The sequence below is a fragment of the Parus major genome, chromosome 12 (assembly GCF_001522545.3).
Source record: "Parus major isolate Abel chromosome 12, Parus_major1.1, whole genome shotgun sequence".
Taxonomy (NCBI): domain Eukaryota; kingdom Metazoa; phylum Chordata; class Aves; order Passeriformes; family Paridae; genus Parus; species Parus major.
Window position 1 is genome coordinate 10,948,084 of NC_031781.1, and position 22,351 is coordinate 10,970,434.

Genomic DNA, 22,351 nt, shown 5'->3' on the forward strand with positions numbered 1-22,351 from the left:
TTCCAAAGGATACAAGAGCGAATTTCTTACCCCCTGCAAGACTGCAGCAGATAAGAGTGATGGAAGATTCCTGTTTTGTATGAAGATGTGGGAAGAGTTTCTGCATTTAGTAAACAAGTTTTTTGTGAAGAAAACCCGTTTAAGTTTGCTCTGCAGAAAATCTGGGCTCTGGTAAGGTTTAACTCACATCAACTTTCACAGGATATTAAACACCTCTCAAGGACTGATCCAAGTCCCATCTGATAAGAATGAATGCTGGACTCAGCTTGCAGTGCCAACATCTGGTAGCCCTCATGCTTTCATTAAATACATTACATTCCAGAAAAAAAAAAATAAAAACACACACATAAAAGGGAAGAAAGGAAAAAAAAACACAATTTAAGAATCTACAATCAACCTGCCACTACACCCATGTCTTTTATATACCACAGCCATTGCTACAATGCATTGTTTGCTCCCATTATTGCTTTGGAAGCCAACACAGAGCCACTTTATCTAATCAGCACATCCAAGGGACTCTATAATGGAGGACCTGGAAGCAGTTCTTAATTTCTACTCAAGCTGTACTGAGAGATGGAAGAAAAAATACTTGAAAAAGTGACTAAAATTTTTTGTTAAACTCATCTCCTCTTTTTGTCTCTTCTGGTTTTGTATGAAAATTAAATTCCCATGCTGTTCATCGACTGTCCTCTGCACCTCTGGAACCCAGGGGCCAATGTCCATCAACTTGGAGGGGAGAGAGAGGGCGCAGCCTGAAAGAGGCTTATAATCTTGTAATTTTAAATAAAAATGTGTTTTGAGTAGAAAAGACTCAAGTTATTGCTCTCAGAAAAGCAAAGAGCTGTTGTGCAAAGCAGCTCTAGATCAACTTCACCACTCATTTTCTCCTGTGTTGTAGGGAGGAGATCAGAGGATAGCAGATGCAGAACTGCTGGAAATTAAGCACTCCTTTGGTCTTCTGTTCACAGAGGAGCTTATGTTGTTCTTCTGAAGTAGCCTGTGATTTTGTATCTTTCATTTAAAAGTATCAGGGATGACTCTCTCCTGACTCCGGTGAGGATATGATTTTTGTGCATTAAGTTAGGCTTATTAACAGCTGCTTGAGGGATTTCAGAGGCTGGATCTTCAGCAAAAATAGCTTTTCCCAAACAAAACCCAAGAATCTTCACTTTTATCCATCTCTTCCAACCAATCCTCTAACAACATCCACACCAAGAAGATCCCTCTTCACTCTCTGAGCCTTCCCCAGTTCACTTTTCTTAAGCAGTCCCCAGCAAGATTTGCATTTCTAGTGTTAAAAAATAGAAAGAGAGAAATAGAGAGAGACTTCCCTTCCTGCAATCCTTCTCATCCTCCCAGGCATTTTCAGACAGCTTCATCAGTTTATATTTGTGGATGACCCAGTGGCAGAGGAACCCCTGCAGTGCCTCACCCCCTTGCAGGCTGTTTGCACACACAGACTCACACAGAGCATTCACAGTAATTTCATGCACAAAATACAAGAATAGTGCAGAAACCAACTCCATGAGATTATTATTTCTCGATGGTTCTAGTGCCTGAAATGATGTTATTAAAGTTACATTTTCCAGTCAATCTGGCAATTTCTCTTATTAAGCAGCATAGAGAGTACTGGGGAGAGTCCAATACTAAGCTAGAAAGATGAAATATCGCTGATATACTGATTGTGTTATCTGAAGAAGCTAACTTTCAATAGTAAAAATTTAGAAGAAATAAGACACATTTTCAGACTGATCTTTCATGAAAGTTATCCAAGTTAGCAATTGTAATATGGTGAGAAATGACCAATAAAGTCTAACATCATTCCCAAGGAAGAATGCCTCGCTAGATACAACTGGATTTACTAATCTAAGCAGCAGGCAGCAGTAAATCCTAGCTGGCAAGGGAATCAATTCTCCCTATTAACTCCATGTAAGTTTACAAACTCTTAAATATGGAGGTGGATAAGAAATGGAGCCTGCTGAATCCAAGCCCAGAGGACTTACCTTCTTTCAAACACCAAATGCCATGGTAAGTGACTGTGGAGTAAAATCAAATAAAAAAAGACATCTCTATTGTGGTTTTTCAACCAAATGAAATTAAGTACTGTCAGTTTATTAGACTTTAGCACTCAAATCACTGGTGCCACCTAAGTCTAGAGGACACTATTACTTACTTGCTTAAAAACCCTGGAGTTAGTCAAGGAAGGAAAACGAGCTTTGTTTTAATGAAAACCATCATGAATGTTTTCACTGCATAGGGTTTGGCTCCAAGCTGCCTTCCAACTAAGGCAGCTTGCCAAAAAGCTACACCACAGCAGGCAAAAGATTTTGTTTTTGATATATGAATAGTTGAAGCCAAAACCATTATCAATGTCCATATTAAAAGATGTGTCATCTTGGTGTTTTATTGGGGTTTTTACTGTCTTACCTAATGCCTGGGTTGTCACAGAAGTCCAGGGAGGAGATGGGGAGACAAGACTCAAGAGCCATTGGCAGTGCCAAGAACTGGGCACCCTCATGGACAGCTTGGGTGGGAACATGAAGCACAAATCAACAGTTTGGGGGTGACAGAACAGGGAGAAGTCAAGACTTCCATCTTTTGAAATGGAGATCAATTCACTGCAGTGATAGTGATAGTAAATTCTTGCACCTATTTTGCTTTTTACAAATTCCCTTTTGATCCCTATTGTGACTGCTTTAAAAACAGTACTTGTTGTCTTTCATCCTCCACGATCTTACAAAAGAGCTGTTAAATCAAGAGGCTGTTAACTTTCCAGGGAGCAAAGGAGTTTAAGAAGTACAAGGTAGCACTTTGTATTATGTGTATTCATGACTGAATAGAAAGGAGAAGGCAATCTGGTCTGGTGTGTGGGCCTGGCAGGAGAGCACAGAACTCTTCAGTGCAGGGGTAGAGAGCCAGAATTTGAAAAGAAAAGCTATAGATGCATCCTAGATGTTGGAACATACGCATGCATGTCCTCTCCTTCCACTGAATGTAAAGAATTAACCACCTGGACATTGAGTTACAGAATGTCTTGTCATAATGGATGGACATCCTTCTCAGAAGCATTTGGCACTCCTTAGGCAATTTGGAGAACAGTTCACAGAAACTAACTCTTTGACCTGTATTGTACAGAGAGTGAGACTAGATGTCGAATGGCTCAGTCACAACCCAGTCTTACCAAAAAACCCAGAACAAAACAGGTGAAGGTGCCATTTGAGATTAAATTGGCTGAAACAAAATATCACAGTTCAGTGAAAGGGTAATTTTTGTCCATAATAAGTATTTTCTGCAGCTTTGGCCAGCTCAAAGCTTGAGATCCTACCTCAAATGAAGCAGAAGGATACATCAATATTGCTGCAGCAGAGACAAAAAGCAATGATTGACAGGGTTCCCTGAGCTACCTTTTTCTGGTGAAAAGATGTTTAATTTCAAACAGAGGAAAACTGGAATACCCACTTCCCAATATATACCTGGATAGGAAGTAAAAAAATAGACCATGAGTTCTGAAATAGAAGCAGGAGTAATAAAAACTATCATTTGATATCCTTGAGTTTGTGAATCAGGGGCTTGAGACAACAGTTTTTAATTCTGGGCTTTGCTACAGACAGATAACTTTCCCTAGTTCAGCAGGTAAATTGTCAAGAGCACATCTCTTGTGACAGGCAGTAGACAAAGCAAATGAAAAACCACTGGATTCACCAGAAAGGGAAGAGGTGGTGGCAAAAAGACATTGTGCCAACATTCAGCTTCGTAATCCTTCACAAAGAGGGACTTAGCTACAGTTGTAATGCCTTTTTTTGTTTTAGTTCTATAGTATTTTAAAGAGAGTCCTTGTTACAAAAGAAAATTATGTGCCCCAAAGAGCACACGCAAATTTTTAGCACCTCTAAACTTATAGCAGTCCATGTGGAGACCAACTGAGGAGAGGTAAACCAAGCTTAAGGAAACCTCTTAGAAAACACAGCTCCTTAGATAAGTTGGGAAAAGTCCCTTCATACAGCAAATCACGCCCTGCTGCCCTGCTGATCTCATCGGTTTGACATAAACAACACTTGTCCCAGCAAGATATAACAAGGGGTGGGCAAGGGGAGCCCAGGAGGGCTTTTTCAAGGAAAGTCACCCTACCACATGTCCAGGTTAGCACCCTGTCTCTGCTCCCAATTACAAATCTGCTCTGACTCAGGGGAAAAGCACAGCAAATTAAATGAAGGATCAAATCTGGGAGATTTACAGTGCCAGTTCAAGAGGTGGCTGAGATTGATACAGGTCCATGTGTGGTATGCATCAATCTCAGTGCCAACAGCAGCAAGAAAATCCTTGCAAACCACAGGAAAACAAAAACAGCAAAAAAAAAAAAAAATAAATAAAACAAAACAACAAAACAAAAACCAAACCACCGACAAAACAGGCAACAAAAGTGACGCATTTCAGTGCTGTAACATTTAATAAAAGCATGAGCCAGGGGTCAAGGTGTGAAGTGAGCAAACAGATTTAGGTAAAACTTATCTCCAACAGATTTTTGCAGCATCCCACGGGCCAGTGCACCAAGGCATCTCATAGCAGGTTTGTCAGCAATGAGGTAATGCCCCAGCTGGAGCCCCCAGCTCACAGTGCAGCCCCCAAGGTTTGGGAACCTATTTTAGCCCTGCAAAGACAGCTGGTGCTGCAGGAAGGTGACATCACAGAGGAAGGCATTCAATGCAGTAGGAGGCAAATCAGGTGCTTTATCCCAGATTTGCACTGCATTTTGATGCAAACTGCTTAAAAGCCAGTGGGAGTCAAAAAAATAAGGAAGAAGTTCCAGACAGCATTAACTATTTTAAAAGAAAGATTTCTGGCACCCCGTTTAGACTTGTTTCCAGCTTATCCACGAAGCTCTGCTAAACCTTACTAAGACTTAATTCCCATAAATGTGATTCTCCTTCAGTGTTCAGCTAAGTAGCAATGTTTCAAAAAAAGTAAATACCAAATCGTGGGAGTTGGATTATTCATTCATCTGGTAAAAGCCATTATATATGAATACATACAGATGTTCCCACTTCATGACTGATCTAAACATATGTAGATTTCAGACTGACACACAAACCATCTCTTATGCAATGGCCCATGTACATGTCCGGGCTGCTTTTATCCTAGACTCTGTCAGAAGGATTCACAGGAGCTGTGTGAGAGATGGAAGACGCTTATAGATAAAAGACTAAAGAAAGTTTAAGCAAGAGCCTCACTTAAAATGAAAGGAAGGAGGGAGAAGGAGAGAAACCAAAGAGTCAGGGAGTATCAGATTTAACAGGACAACAAGATGAAATATGAAAGTTTCAAAGCTCCAAGTTATTTGATGTTGGAACTGGTGCAGCCTGATCTCATCAAACCAGCTGTTAAAAATTTGCCTGAATTGCCAGTTAAATCTTGCTTCCAACAAGCTCAGCTCCTGTGTTTGCCCACTTTTTGCTTCCATTAAGCCTTGACTTGGCCTCAGACTTTGCCAACACCCCAGCCTCCAAACAGGCTGATGTCAAAGATCAGCACAGCACCACTTTGATGAAAGCAAACATCTGTTCAGCATGAAAGATGGATGCAACCCTGCTCCAGCAGAGTTATTCATGTATTCCAGCTGTTTTCCATGGCTGCCTTAATGCAAACTGCTGTGCTGGTTTCCAGTTGCTTTATATCACACAGGTGCACTAATCAGGTGGAGAACCCAGTCTCAACTTCAGCCAGCACAAGAATTCACAAAAGACACGGAAATTCCTGGTGAAATTCAGAACAAAATGCTACAGCTGTGCTCTGTGACCCTCTGAAAGGCTCACAGAGATGCTTCTTGTGAGTGCTTCTGAGACAACCCTGAGACTTTCACATGGAAATCCTGCTCTGTGGAGAATTCAAGCCCCATAGTTCTGGGGGTTAATTTTCCCTTGGCCTTTTTTGAAACCCAAAACCACGGCAATCAAAGGGTTACCCGGCAGCAAGGTGTTGGCCAGAAAGAGCTTCAGGTTGGGAAATGGGAACACCGATTAAAACAGCCCTTGTAACTTGGTGAGAGTCTGAGCTCTCCTGACCATCACAAACACCAGAGGGATTGAGAGACTCATGCCTAGGACTGAGAGAAAAGTCAGTTTTGCATCGTCCCAGGCAGAAGCCTGCTCCCCTTTGAACAAGGGAAGGGAAGGTGCATGAGGAGGGGAGAGGCACAGGAGCTCTCCCGGGACTGGGTTGAGCAGCTCCAGCAGCACGGTTCCACCTGCACCCCAAGCCTGCCCTCTCCCCACGTACCACAACCCCAGGCTAGGCAGGTTTACACCAGAATAAGGCCATACATCTGAAAAGATGCAACATACACTGGAAAGTTTGCAGCTGGAAGTTTTACAGCTTACAGACGACAGGAAGTAGCAATGAATCCAGGAAAATTCAGGTGTAGCTAAAGACCGCAGCGTCTTGGGAAGAGAGAAGATGCATGTGACAGCCTTTCTCCAGGCAGGAACATAGACCATTAAATGTAATGCTTCACATTATGCTCCCAAATACCCACTTAATTTTGATTCAACAAGGCACTTGTGCTAATAAAAATTAAAACCAGCAGGTTCTGTCGAGTGTGTAATGGAAGAGCAGCATGCGCAGGTATATCTAAAATTAACTATGAATACTAAACCTGACTACTTTGCAAGTCTGGGGAAGTCTGGGGAGCACTGCAACCACTTTGATGAAGTCCTTGGCATGGTGCTGTGCAAGTGTCCACCCAACCTTCACCTAAAAAGGGTCCTCAGCATTGTGGGGGGACATCCTTGCACCAGGTACCTCCCATTCCCACCTCTATAACCTCCAGATGGAGTCTGGATTCTACAAGAGCAGATATTGCCAAAAGTTTACCTCTTGCTGCCGCATGGCAGATCCAGTTTTGCACAAGTATGGATGCCTGTGACTCCACACTGCTGCAAGAGAGCTGAGTGTGTGCTCAGGGAGGCAAGAGGGGAGAGATTGTCTCTGTGAACGTCAGATACAGCAGGTCCATTCAATGACTAAACACACATGACTGTTTGCTTATAAAACACAGTGTCACATAAATCTGCTAGGAGCTAATTGCCTATTATAGCTCATGATGCTGCTGGAGTCAGCTGCTGAATTAAAAAGGGTCCTTTAGAAAGGAGGGAATGCCAGTGGAGCTCTGCTCACCCACCTCCACCACAGTTTCCAAACATTTTGTTTTCCAGGTCCTGCAAGGTGAATGCTTATTCCCCCTCTAAGCAATGGGGCCCCTCTGCCAAGCTCACTTGAGTGAGAAGATTTGGGATAAATTGAAATACAAGGGGGAAGAGGTGTTTCAAATCACAGCACCTATCTCTCAACTGTCTCTGCAGCCAGCCTGGAGCTGGGTGGTGTTTGTCACCACCCTGATGGCAGCAGTCACCTCCTGTGGCATGGCTACAGCAGCAAGGAGCAGGGAATGGCAGGGAAAAGAGCCACATGCTGCACAGCAAGGACAGGCAAGGGAGCAATGGACCACAGACACCTGGGTTTGAAGGAAAACAGGAAACAATGAGTGATGCACCCTCTGTCTCTGAGCTTTTCTAACTTCACTCTGATTTCCACTCCTCAGATACAATGTTTACAAGTCAGCTGGGCTGTCTGATCCAGATCTGCACATACCTGAGCATCTGCCCACTGACTCCAGGCCTATCTCTGTGGCTCCGTCCCAGGACTCCATGTAGTCCATTCCCACCTCACATCCACATCCCCCTAATGCCCCTGCATGGCTCCACTGCTGCAGAGGCGTCAGCTGAGGCTGAATCTGCAGAGACAGTGCCCCAAGATCCCCTCTGTTCCTGGGGGCTGCTGGACTGCAGATTGGAGACATTCTGGGAGCACAGCGTCTCATGGCAGGAAGGAACAGATCTGTTTACACAGTGGGTTGTATGGGAAATGCATTACATTATCCAAAAGAAAAAACCCTTAGCAAAACACACACCTTGATCTGATGCCAACAGTCTAATCCCACCCAAATGGCACCACATTCCATAAAGGAATCATCCTCTACAAATCACTGGGGCAGGAGCAGTCCACTTCCCTCCCATTCCAGGGTGAATGATTCACTGCAGTAAGGACCCTGTATGGCTCAGCCATCATGCCTATAAGGGGAAAGAAGGTGATCTCCACTGAAATCTTATGGAGAAGCAGAATTATTGCTGGGACAACTCCATCATGTGGGCTAGTGGCACAACAGAGGGGACTGCTGGAGGTCTCTAACCCTCAACATTTGTATGGTCATGCACGCGGTTGCTCAAAGACCGAGGAGTAGATCCATGGCTTAATTTGGCTATTTGGCTGGAAAAACCATCACACCCTCTGGAGCTGTGCCATCACACCCTCAACCTCAGGTGAGAGCTCCCACAGGGCAGGGGCTGAGAGTGCTGGACCTCTGGGCTCCCCAGGTACTGAGAGTGTTCTGAGGAGGGACAGAAGCTGGGAGGAAGAAATTATCTAGAGTCTCAAACAAGTTAGTTTACTCCATCTCTGCAAACGACTTGGCACATGACCTCCAAAACAGAAACACACATCAGATCAGGGACCTACATCCCTCCTTTGGGGAAGAGGAAGATGCAATGAAGCAGAAGAATGCAACAAATCCTGTTTTCATCCACACACCTGGCAGCAGGGAGCCAGATCACACTCTTATCAGCACAAGTTCTTGCCTCCCAGGACAAAAGCATGTTTATGCTCTTTGAAACTTCTCCACAGTCCTTCTCACCAATGCTGTTCTCCCCAGACCTGAGCCAGTTCCTGACTTACAGCTTCATTACAATAAACACACAAGTGTTGATTATACATTGAGAATGGAAGTTGGAGTACTGCTGGGAAGAAAGCCACGACACCTTCCACCTTGCTAATGTGAACCTGCACAACAAGAAACAGATCGGTTGTGAGGAGTGATGAACTGGATCATCTCTTCATCTCTCAACTACACTAAATAATTTACAGGGCCATTTTGGGACTGACATGCAAAGCAGTTTAACAATGATTTAACAAAAAAGTATGAGATTCCATCTTTTCATGGTTTCCAGGTGTTGAGATCAATTTACTTCACAGCAATTTTAATTTCTGGGCCTTTCTTTTTCCTCCTCCCCACAAAACCTGCAGCTGCCAACTATGCTGGCATCTACAGCAGCTAGGAAACGAATTTCCCTGTGAAGCAAATTCTTCCAGGGTGAATTGAATGAAGGCAGAGCTCATAATTGCACATTACTGAAAACATTTCTGATAAAAAAATGGGGAGATATTTTTATCCACATCTCCAGTTGAAAATTGCTGGGAAAGATGCTTTTGAAAAGCCATCATCTCCAAGCATGTAATTATCAGATCCTTGAACAAAAACACACGGTCAAAGGAAAAAAAAATTATTTCCATTGAAATAAAAAAATCGGGGGTGGCAATTGTTAGGAATGGAGGGAGAGAAATTCTTCAGCCTGTGTGATTTTGCACATTTCAAGTTACTAGACTGATTGGTAAATCCACAGATTAATAAACTTGGCAGCTAAGAACATCAAGCCCAGTTAATTTTATTTTTTGTTATGAACAGAATAATAATAATATTATAAGAAAAAAAAAATCAGAGGCAGACTGGCAGTCAGACTGTCACAGACCCAGAATTTCCTAACGCCCACACAAGCACGTTTCTCTTGAAACCGAATTCTGCCACCTTGAATAGACAGGCATACAATGACCTGGGGGCCCCATCCTATCAAGGATTAAGACCATGCCAAGCCTGATGGGATTACTCACAAGCTAAAAATTATGCAGTAGCTGAACCGACAGCTGAAAAGAGCCTTAAATGCCTGGTAGCATTCCATTGTCAATTGATGAACATTGATAAATATTTATTTTGCTCTACTTTTTCTTCTCCAGCTCTGCATTAGCACTTCTTTATTATTACTTGTTAGATTTAATTGTTTCTTTTATTTGCAACACCTACACATGCCTACACACAAAAGCAGAGGTGCCCTTCCCTCCATATTGCCCAACATCTTTTTCTGACCCTCTGGTAAAATTGCATGATTTCTATCCACGATTTAGGTGGATAATATCACAAGCAGTAAACACTGGCATCTGCACACAATCAATTTTAGCAGTCCATTTGCAAAAGAAATCAAATCCTACATGTCCTAACATATGCAAACACTTTTGCAGTGCAGTTACCCTTGGCTTCCATGGATTAACAAAACAGAACATTATAAAGAATAATTATCCTGGACATAAAGCCACCACATGAAATTCAGTCCTCTTCTGTGGGTCACTCTAAGCCAGAGAGAACCTCTTCCAGTGGCAATGAGATTTTCATAAGCAGGGTGGCAGGGAGGTTAGTGCCTGGGCTGGGAACTGGACTCCAACATTTAACTCTGGAGAGAAAACCTCTACAACAGTTGTTCAACTGACACTGTGGACCAACATTTGTATCAAACCTCCCTGGCCTTTGCACTGAAAAACATCCTTCTCTTAACAAATCTGTAGTAACAAGATGTGCTTGAGAACAAGCTTTTGAGAGGAAAACTCAGAAACCTCCATACTGGAGGAGAAAAACTGAATAAAAAGAAATTGTTTCTATAGGCCATGAAAATCTGGAGGATGTTACTTTCATCTGTTCTCTTCTATAAAAGAGCAATTTTAGTAGAATAGGTCATCTCTAGAAAAGAGCAAGAATTCATTTTGACTGCACAGATCAGCTCATTTATACTTAGAAGTTTAGTCAACAAAACTTTAGAAACCTGGTCACCAAAGTGCTAAAGCCATCAGGAGGCACCCATACGAACCTGAGGAGGAGGGGTAAGACAACACAAGGCTGAAGAATAAAATACAATGTTCAGCTTTAAAAACCAAACCAAAACAAGATGCTACCAGAGTGGGGGAGAGAGAATGACAAATCCATCACCCTCTCTTTCAGTTCCTGGAGCTGACTGTGTGTGAGCTGTTAACACCAAGTGAGGGGGACTAACTGCAAACCTGGATCTACCACAAATAAGTCATGCCCACTCAATTGCTTTCCACATGAGAGTAACATTTCTGGATAGACAGAAAATGCAAGTTGCTATATCTCAATTTTAGAAACGCTTCTGACACTGTTTCACATGCTATTTTTGTAAGTATGTTTGGGAAGCAGGATACAGATGATTATGAAGTGTATGCAAAACTGATTGGAAAACCACACACTGAGAAAATTCATCAGTTGTTCACAATCAGGAGGCAAAGATGTATTAAATGAACTTCTGTGGGGACCCTCCACCAGACTGGTACAGCTCCAGGTTTTTACTAAATTACCTGGATGGTTGCAGAGAGACTGATCCTATTAAGTTTACTGACAGCCACAAGGCATGAAGGGCTGGAAGCAGGCTGGGAAGTAAATTTTGAACTCAGAATGACTCATACATGTTTGAAAAGACAGATGTACAATTTGGTAGAGGGGCATGCAAGCTACCAGACCCAGGCAGGAACAATCTAATGAATGAAGGATGGGGAAAAACTACTGAAGTGACAGCAAGGACTCTTCAGATCCTGTGGGCTGCAAACCAAATGTAAATCCACAGTCCCCATGTCTTATGCAAGAAGAGCTAACACCCTGCTACAGGGTAGGTAGGTATAGTCTACAAAATCTGTGAAATCATCCTTTCATTCTACTCAGCACTGATAAAAGCCTTGGCTTGGACACAGTCCCCAGGCTTGGGTACCACAGCTCAACAACGATGCGGCCCAGCTGGAGTTCATTCAGGTTGAATTGATGCAGACTGGTCAGACATCTACAAGACCACAACTTCTGAGGCTGGGGGGAAAGATAACTTGTCTAGGCTAAAAAGAAGAGAGGGAGGAGGGAAACCAGTATCATTATTCTCTTCAGATATTTGGACATGTGATGCACAGAGGGAAATGAGTAATTTGTCATCTGTGTTAGGTCAGAATGCAAAGGCACTGAAATTATAAATAAGCAAAGCTTTTCCTAAATATTTCAGAGTACTGAATTAATGTGAGCTGATGTGGTGTTCCCAGTTTGGATATATTTAAATGCAATATGGATGCATGGTATCACAGGTATGGCTGATACAATCTCAAGGCAGAGGAATAGCACAAACTCTCTGCCCAGCTTTGGCTCAAGGAAATTAAGATCAATGATTCAGACCCAGAGATGTTTTTCCTGGTACACACACCCCAGTTAGTTTTTCTCTTAATCTTTCATTTGGCTGCAACTGAGGCAAAGCTGACAAATGACGTAAGCAGCCTGATGAGCAGGACTTATATTAAATAGCACTATTGTGATGAATTCTTCAATAAGAAAGATAAAATCTTTCCTCCTAGGAGATTTATCTATGAAGATTTCCTCCTGTCTTATTCTAGCTCCTCACATTAGTTTTCTATCCCTTTCAGGCATGTTTTTCTCTATTCTTCCCCCTGCTTATTTGGCAAGAAGAGAGAGAACAGGGAAGCTGATCCCTTGAAAACTGAGAGCAGGAAGGGGCAGAGGTCTATTAACAGGTCTCTTTTTCTGGCCATTCCCACCCTGCAATAAAGGGTGCAGTTTGCCAGTCTAGAAAAAGGACAGCAAATGCTGCTCCCCTTGATCTGCAGAGTCCATCTTGTGCTGAAAGCATGGCTTCTAATGGCTACAAAAAAACCCCCACACCCAAAACCAAACAGCAAACCCAAACAGAAAAGCACTCCTCACTCATCTTCTATCTTTATTCTTCCTTTGCCTTCTATACAAATTGTATTTTTAAAAATCAAAAATAATTAAGTCACGCAAGTGGATACATCTGAAAGACAAATGGTCTTCTGAAGTTGTGTGTGCTGTCCTCAGTGAACATTTGACATGGACTGGTTTGGGATGGGATCTTCAGTGGGTCACTTGGAGCAGCCTGAAGGAGTTTCAGTGAGTTCTGCTGCTCTTCCCAATTCCTGCAATGATCCTGCAGTAAGGACTAACTGAATGTGATGTTTGCTAGAGCAAAACATAGAGGCTGTTCCTGGACTTCAGAAAGGCCATAAAGGATTTCAGGGAACTCCTCCAACAGCAGGATTACAAAGGCTTTTGTAGAAACACAATCATCCTGCTATCAGGAGAACCACTCACTCTAAATAGAAAATAAACACCACCTCCCATAAAATATCACTGCTACTTTGCATTTTCTGACCCTTCCATTCTGAAGGAAACACAAAATCTATTACTAAAGTGTCCCATCAAAAAACTTCTGAAAGGAAGGAAAGAAATTCCTTCTGACTGAAGGAAAGAAAAGAAATCATCAACACCCTAGTGGTGGTGGGCCCAAAAAGCACTTCTGAAATGTTTGAGTGATTCTTTGAAACAATCCATTTGGTTTTGCCTATTCCACTTAAAATGCTAAAATGAGTGATAAGATTTCAATTCCCTTCATTGCTTCCATTCTAAATTTCCAGGAAGCATTCCCATGAAAGCACGGGCTTGGTCCTCAGGAGCACCAGAAGTATAAGCTGTGAGGGTCTAACACCAGGTAAAAAAGGCTTCCTTACCCACCCAGTGACTGCACCATTCCCTTGTACGTGTCAGAACATTGGCCCAAGATTCTCAAGAAATGTTTGGGGCTGACATCAGGAAAATTTCTCATTTGATCATCCAGCACCCAGACAACATCACCATTTGCAACACAGCCATCTTGAAGCAGATGAAGAAGATGTCTCTGGTGTCATGTTGGAAGAGCTTCACAAATGACCCCCCCTCTGTTGCTGGTGGCATCAAGGAGACCCCTTCAGCACACTCAGTGTCAGCCACCTCTAAACCAGTTCCTGGCCCAACCCCAAGAGCAGTTTGAGATTCTGCCAACTTGTCTTTTGATGTTTCCATGGAACAAGTGCATTCCTGCCCTGTTAAGTCACACGCCCAGACTCCCTCAGCCTATCAGGACTCATCAACATGTCTCTGGCAGCTTCAAATTAAGCCCCCAAAATGCTTCTTGCTGTGCTGGTACAGTAGGTGAACATTGCCTCCAGCCACCATCCCTGGGATTAGGCAACACAGCCAGGATAAAATGCTTTCCACCTGGTTCATCCTACCCTCAGATTTAGGGAGTAGAAACAATTTTCCAAAGTTAGGTTCTTGTTTTAGGGCTTCTTGATGCCAAGGAGTGGATGAAGTCAGTCTCACAACATCATTTTGGGCAGTGCAAAAGGATTCAGAAACCATAAATTACCTCTGTATTTCCAACTCCAATGTCTTTGCTTTCAGAAGGGAAATGCTTGCATCAGAGCAGAAGACAAGCCCCATGCAGCACATTCAGCTGCAACAAGCAGAGCTACAGCACGCAACAAAGTACCTGAATATTGCACTCAGTTAGAAATATAAGAGCCTGTCCGTTCTGGAAAGATTGGAGCCGGAATTTGATGTCTGCCCTTTGCAAAGGTGCCCTTCTACACTCATCTACCTACTCTTTTGCAGAAATGGAATAGATTCTTTCTATACTCCACAGTAAGAATGAACTGCTCACCCCAGGTATCTAAAACAGGGGTTAGCAGCTCATTGAAATGGCAGATTTCCAGCAGAAGCTGGAATACTTATTAGACAAGGTAATAGTGGATCATACAGGAGGGGGGGCAATGGCAGTGATCCCACCACATTCAGCAGGGTCCCTTCTCCCGTCTTCCTTCCCAGCCCCCTAATCACCACTGCTGAATTCCCAGACCATTCACACACTGATCCTGGAAAATACTGAGCTGCACTTAGATTTTGTTTTTTAAAAAGCCTAAACAGCTGTAAAGGCTCCACAATATCTGAGGTGCCATAAGAACAGCCCCTGTGACTGCCAATCTTCCAGGTGGAGAAGGAGAGGGCAGCCTGAAGGGTACTCTCCAGTGGTCACAGGGAGAAATTCCTTAGAGAGAAGCAAAGATATATTTCACAAATCAAAGCAATCAAGTTTGCATGCAACGGTTTGGATTTGTAAAACCACTTTGAAAGTAGCACACAAAACTGTTAATGATATTAAAGATGCTTAAAGAAAATCAGATTAAACAAAAGTAAACTACTGGACAAGGGCAAAAAAAAAAAAATACGGACAAGGCTCACTCACCAAAGTCTGACTGCAAATCCTTTTTCAGCCCACAAAGCATGTCTGCTGTTATCTATCAAATCATTCAACTAATTGTAGGAGCCGCTCCGTCCTCGCTGCCTGCCTGCGCTGGAATCCCTTCCCCGGCCGCCTCCCACCGCCGAGCGCGGCTCCCGCACTTCCCGGCAGCGAGATCGAACACCAATCGGCCGGGGCTCTCCAGTTTGCGAGGACTCAGAAATGTGGCAATCCTTTAGGAAGAAATATCTTTACACGTATGTTTAACGTGCTGCTCGCCAGTCCTGTGTAGGAATAGGAGAATGAAGGGTACGGGGGGGAGGGTTTTATGAGGTCCTAAAAATCCCGTGCTAGTTCTCTCGGCTCCACTGGCCATCAGGCATTGCCAAGCAAAAGTTGGAAGCGCAGTGATTAACCGGAACAGCTGGTTGAAGGGGAGGCAGCCACTGAACCCTGACGCTCCGGCAGATGCAGCAAATGTCGAGCGAGCACTTCATTCCCGGCGGAATTCCACCCCGCGCCCCGCCGGCGGAGAGCGGGCATCATCCCACGGAGATGTGCTGGCCGCTTCCTGCCCGAGCCCCTCGGTGGCTTTCACGGGCATTTCAGGCGGGGGTGGGGGAATAAAAAGAGGCACAGGCGGGAGGAGGGCGGGCGGTGCTGCGGCGGAGGCAGCGCTGCCCCCGCGCCGCGCTCAGCGCCAGAACTTGGCCGGCAGCGGAGCCGCGCAGCAGCCCCCGAGTTGCAGCAGCAGCGGCAGCGGCAGCAGCGGGGCTGAGCACGAGAAGAGGCTGCGACTGCAGTGTTGCCTGACACACTTTCTTCTCCCCCACCCCCTCTTGGCAAGTGCTTGCAAAGCCTCCAGCACCTTTCAAGGCAATGTCAAGCTGCTGTCAAAGCATTACGCTGCCTCCCAAGCACACACACACGGTGCTCGTAAGGGAATGTGGGGATGCAGTCTTGTGTCCTCCCTATAGCGTTTGATGAAAACTCAGTTTAACCCTTTCTTAGGAAGGGCGGAGGAATCAGCACAAGCAAAGGGCATGGACGTCCTGTGTTGAGATTTTGGCGAGAGGAGGCTTTGGGGGCAGAGCTGGGACCCAGCTGGACACGGGGAGTTTGGCCCTCCAGGACAAGATGCTGCACGGCTTCCCTCAGACCTGCTGGCCCTGCACAGTGTGTGGGGAAAGGGCATTGGCCTCGGAGGAAATGCTGCAGCAAACCACTCTCTCCTTCCTTTACTGTTAAATGGAAAAGTTGGCTGACTTGTGTTGAGGATCCAGAGCATGCAGGGTATGCCAACGCCCTGGCCATGGGGCCATAAGGGTGTGCACAGGGTCAGATCCTGCCTCCAGCACTGTGCAGGTCCTCAGCCAAGCTGTGAGATGCCAACTGTGCCAACCAGCTCATGGCAGCACTCTCCATAGTCACCCTATACCCTTGGGAACTACTGTCATCTCTAACAACAAGATTACACCCAGAAAGAGTGAAGAGAGATCAAGAAGAACATGGACTAAGGCACAAAAGGCATCTACATTTTTGTATGAGGGACCAGTCATGGTTGAGACTGCTACTAGATTTGTCTGAATAAAGCCAAGAGGTCACAAATTTAGAAGGAAGCTCACGGAGAGCCAGCAAAGTTAAGACTTGTTTCCTTAGGAAAGAAATGAGGATAAATCAAGAGAAGCAAAGCACACCTGAAAGTGCCAGCAGGAAATTTTTTACAGAACTGGGGGCCATAACTCTGAAGGAGGATAACTGGGTTTCAGCCTAATGCCAGAGTTTTTGTTCATATTTAAATGCAGCAGCATCTCTATTGTGGTTCAAACTCAGCTGTTTCATGAGAGGATAACTTAAACAAAAGCAATAAAATCACTAAGTAATAAAAAACTACTTACAAAAGAGATATTTTGGTCCATAATTTGTTTAAAAGAAGTTGTTCAGTCTGACAATAGACTTAATTAGTAATTGAGGCAAAATTTATAATTAGAAATCTTTTCACACAGCTATTAATGCTTTTTCTGCAGAGAAATTTCATCTTAAAGGAAAAAACATTACCAGTTGCACCACAAATACGAGAAGCTGCTAATCTGAGAATAGCCCATTACTTTAGATGCCATGAAATGGATGTTTCCAAAATGGTGTTTAAAATAAAATGTTAAAATAATTGTGTTTGTACCACCATAAAATTCTTCACAAGTTATCTGCTGGACAGGATACAGGTCTAATACACAGTTCAAACTGCTTGTTTTCGTGTATGAGAACTGGCTGGAGCTGCCCAATTCCTCTGATGTTGGTGGAGAAGGAAGTATTTGAGCATTTCAAGCCTAGAATTGCTGGTGGCATTCGTTGAGCTGCTTGGCAAGACACCAGTGCACCAGGAGCCTGGAGAGGATAAAGATGTTTACTCTATGGTTTCTGGCCAAAATCCACAAACACAGCACTTTCTTCATGTTTCAGGTGGCACTATGTTAAAACCAGTTGAAGTGAACAGCTTGAGTTTCTAACACAGAAGGGAAAGGATACACCACACACCCCAACAAAACAAGGCAGACCAAAAACATATGGTTATGGCATCAAAATGTGTAGGTGTCATAAAAGAACATGAGGCACCAACCTAAGCTAGGGTGACTTGAGGGACAGTATGTAGAGCTTTGGTGTTTCAGGAACAGTCTGTGCATTCGTCTGTACCTTCTTGATATGAACTTTAAGCTTGTGCGCTCAGAATTAGCAGCTTTTCAAAAATGCTCTGGCAATATCAACCACATACAAGCCTCACCTACAAATGTATGGTTTTTAAAATAAGTTAATTTTGTGGAGGTGGGATGTTAACAAAGTCTTTTCACAGGAAATAAAAATCAATCTCAGCTCTGTTTCATTGGCATAATCTGATCTCCTATTACCATTCCAGGACGAAAGAGGGTTTAGGGGATGCTTTCTTGCACCCCCACTTCAGTATAAAATGCTGAAGGAGAAGGAGCACAGGCTGAGGACAGTCCATGGCTAGAGAGCTTCTGGGTGGTCCCTACTGGAAACATCCATCTCTGCAGGCTCATGGGCCTCATCCATACAACTGAAGTGGTGATGCCAGTGAACAAGCACCTGCTCTAGAGAAATGGGCATTTTCTTTTCTCAGGAACAGACTGCCCTTTGAGTAAAGTTCATCTGTTGTAAGTAAGGAGTATCTACCCTTACATACACAGACATGTTCTAGCACTTGGTTTAACATTTCTTGTACCAAACACATCCTATCCTGCTCATGAACCTCAAATATCTCCCCAGAGCTGACTTACAAATCCTCCCAGAACCTCGGTGAGAGTGATGCTGCAAACCTTCCATGGCCTAAACTGTCTGGGACGACATTTACAGAATACATTTTTATGCAAATAAGACAGGGAGGACAGCAAAGGGAAGATCACAGGCTATTCAGATTATCCATTATTTAGTCCAATGTTTGATGGGTATTTGTAACCATTACTTATTTAACCACACCCAAAAGGATCTTTGTCAGAAGTCACAGGACTGTGGAACACTCACGCAAGATCCTGATATGAACCATTTAGCGCTGAACATGCTCTGAGCTGTGGAGAACATGGAGAGAATCTTACATCACTCCACATTAGGAAGTCTCAGGAGACTCTCTGAAGACAGCTGAATGAACATAATGAACAGTGAGCCACAGGAAAACGATGAGGAAAAACCCCCAACCACATGCACTTAGGGAGCGCAGAGAAACACCGAAGTTCCAACCGCATATAAAATGATATTAATAGCAACAGAAATTGCTTTGGGTTAGGGAAGGTTCAGAAGAGACTGACACAGATGCTTTCTACTTTATTTTAGTTCAGATGTTAAATTAAGATTTTCTGTTGCCATCTCCTTCTTCTCATCCTACTTCTTCCATTTAATAATACACGCCTGCACATCAGGGTCCCCCTGGGGCTGGGGACTCATCTTCCTGCTCATCCACCCTCTCAAGGCTTGTTTCTGGCACAGCAGACCCAGTGCTTCCACTTGTCTGAAAAGACAGTTTTTACTGGGAATCCTATGCATCTCTGTACAAAATCAAGTTTGGAGAGAAAACACACCCTTCTTTGACTGATTTTTGTTTGCAACATAAAGGGAGGAGGAGGAGGAGGGACAAAAGGAAGACCCATCACTCTCTTGCTGGAAGAGACTTCACAGCTGATTACCCAGCTACCCACTGGCTGCACATTTGCTCCATTTCATCTGCTCCAATTTTACATAGTTGTGCTTATTTAGAAACCCCAGACAACTGCATATCAGCCTCAGGCCTCATCTCTGGCCTAAGCAGATGCCCTGATTTTTACATACAACCCCAAAATGCAATGCACTGTTTCATCAATATATTTTTATGGCAAATGGAGAAGAGGCTTGAAAAGAAAAAATCTTTAAGAGTATTTAAACAGCTTAATAATGGAGCCAGAGGAAGAAGTTCTTGATTGTTCTTTTCTTTAAGTGCAAATTCCACCAGCCAGTCCTAAACATTAATTTATTACGGGTAATGAACACTGGAAGATAAATTGACCCATCCAGCAAGCAATTAGAACCCATGCTGCACACACACATGCAGAGCACTGAGACAGAGTACTTCCTTTACAGACCAAAGGTACTTCTGAGACCCCTATCCATTCCCTCCACCACCAGAGCACAATAAAATGGTTCCTGCACATTCTTCTGGGTAATCAGAGTAGGACACACTGGGGTTGGGGACCCCAGTGCTGATAAGAGAAACAGTGGAAGACAAATAGGCTGCAGCAATGTACAAGGTCCTTTATTCCCCAGCCAGCTCTAATGATACAAAAGAGCTCATTCAGGGACCTCGTTAGCAAAGGTCATCCCAACAAAAGTGAATCTTGGCCTTACGATGATTTTTTAAGCCAAATGGAGATGAGCTTGACAAGACATAGCAATAAGCAATACAGCAGGAGCTTAATGATACAACAACAAGCACCAGCCATGCCAGGGCAAGGTGGGAGTTTATGACCTGGTCCAAAAGGAGCAGAGCTCTGGAAGTTGCATGCACGGCATCTGAAAGCAGGTTCAACACTTTCAGGTAGCCAGAGACTATTTCTCACACTTATCTCAACTTCTGTGGTACTTCTGGTACTTATGTCCAGAACAAGTATGTTTTCTAGACAAAATGGACCCCCCCCCTCCCCTGCCTTTTTGTGGATTCTCCTAATTGGTTTTACTTTTTACCCCCCTCAAACCTTTCATAACAATGTAGCTGGCTGGTATCCCACAGCCTTGTGACACCGGTAAAATCCTCAAGCATGCGTATAATCGGAGGAACCATGCAGACACAGAAAGCAGGAGCAGCATCACACCACTGGAGGAAACAAACTGCCTAATATCTCCCATCTTCCCAGCTTTTAGTGAACCATACACTGGAATGACAGCAATTTTTTGACAGCAAAAAAAAATGGAGGGCAAGTAAGCATCTAAGCTTTGCAGTTATAGGACTGATTTCCAGTTTTAAAGTCATTAAACCACTCCAATCTACAGCGAGTGCGTGGCAGCTGCACTTGGCACTTCAATATCTACACCAGTGGCTGCCCTGAAAGGGCCTGTTCTGTGATCCCTCCTCTTCAGCAAAAATGTTGTTTCTCCTTTATATTTTATTCATGCCACAGAGAATGAAAATAGTGATGGGTCTGTTAGCAGCTGGCCAGCATCCACCTCCCTTCCACACTATGGGTGGGCAATTTAGGTGAAGCAAGCTCCAACACAATAAAAATACAGATGAGAGAAAACATATTCTGCTACAGAGCTTTGAATATAGAGAGAAAATGGGAAACTGGCCCTGAATAGGACACAACCTTAGAGCTCAATCAGCCCAAGGGGCAGCAGGGAGCAGAGGTGTGAGGGTGAGGTCAGGGCTGCAAAGCACATCAGCATCCTTCAGCACCTTACTATGTTACGTGCCACAAGAGTTCAGGTCTTTGCAGTAGTAGGGACTGAAGACTTCCTCCTCTTTATCCAAAAGGATGCAGTGCTTGAGCCCAGAGAACCCTTCTAGTAGGAGGGATGTGGCCATGCCACATCTTGCCCTGAAAGACAGAGGCAATGCTACCTGTAGGACAGGTCTTAGCATCCCAATCAACTCCTGCCTGTGGGAAAAAACCTCTGCATCTTCCCCTTAAAGGATTTATCTTGACACTGGTCTCTGCAGAGGGAATGCTGCCAGTGCAGATGGAAAAATAAGCAAGTGGGTCATCAGTCTTACCTGTTGTCACACAGTTTCTTTTCAATGAGTATCAGTGTAACAATGCATTAACAATAAACGGAATGCCATGTTAACACTAATTTGCATAGTATAGAGCCACATTGCTCTGCTGCCTCTATTCTCTTTCCAAACTCTCCTGACCTGCATATGAAACGAGATGAAATTTAATTGCTGGGGCATTCAGTAGAATCACTGAATTCCTGCTTAATGAGGCTTCATTTGTACTCTGTTGCATCAGGCACCTTCTCTCCAAGGTGCTGTAGTAACTAGCTCAGATATAAAATATTTTCCAAGGCACATTTTCATATGCGTTTCAACAAAGAAATAGCAAGAAAAGGGCTGACTGCAAAAGATGATATTAGTATCAGCAGCATGAGAAGGCCAGTGAAATCCCAAGAGCACCAAGCCGTATTCCTCCACCAAAAAAAAAGCTTTAATGGCTTTTATATATGCTCTAGCATGCTACTATGCAGTATCTGTGCAGTGCAACTCTTCTAGAAGAGACAAAGCTAGGTGAGATCTGGCCAAGGTCTATATGGGAGACAGCCAAAAACTAAAAGCAATACCAATAATTTTGGTGACTCAGAAAAAGCACAGCCCACGTTGCACCCAGGAGTCAGAGCTCTGGATGGTTTTGCATTCAGATATCTGAGTGAGCTCACCTCATTCAGAAGTCCTTGGCTGAGGAGGCTCCTCATGTGAGGCACCTCAGCTGCATGGCCAGGCAGTTCCCTGGAAGCTCAGCCTTCCTCCTCGGTTTTTGCTCAAACGTAGCACAGGCACTACCAGCGGCACAGACACGACTTTGCTTCAGAGTCACACGTAGGGACCAAAGCCACCAGACATTAACCGGTCACAGAAGGCCAACAGGCACCAAAAGGCCACAGGCAGCAGCTTCCCAGCACAGGGTGAAACCAGGTCAGGCTCCCCTGCTGCCTCAGGAAGTCTCCTGGGCCTCCCAGCTCAGAGCCACTGAAATGCTCCAGAATCCCTGAAATGATCGGAACCCCTGGAGGGATCGGAACCCCTG

The 22,351-nt window shown here is 44.0% G+C and overlaps 1 protein-coding gene across 4 annotated transcripts in view; it reads right to left on the reverse strand.

The window, feature by feature from the left end:
• Window positions 1-22,351, reverse strand: part of GRIP2 (glutamate receptor interacting protein 2) — a 250,030-nt gene that overhangs the window by 63,304 nt on the left and 164,375 nt on the right. Inside the window, exon 1 of one of the 4 annotated variants that reach the window (XM_033517453.1) lies at window positions 15,075-15,725. The exons of the other annotated variants lie outside the window; for them this stretch is intronic. Coding sequence (XP_033373344.1) covers window positions 15,075-15,114 — 40 coding nt within the window. The 5' untranslated portion in view covers window positions 15,115-15,725. Of the gene's footprint in view, window positions 1-15,074; window positions 15,726-22,351 lie in introns of those variants that run through there. 4 annotated transcript variants of the gene reach the window in all.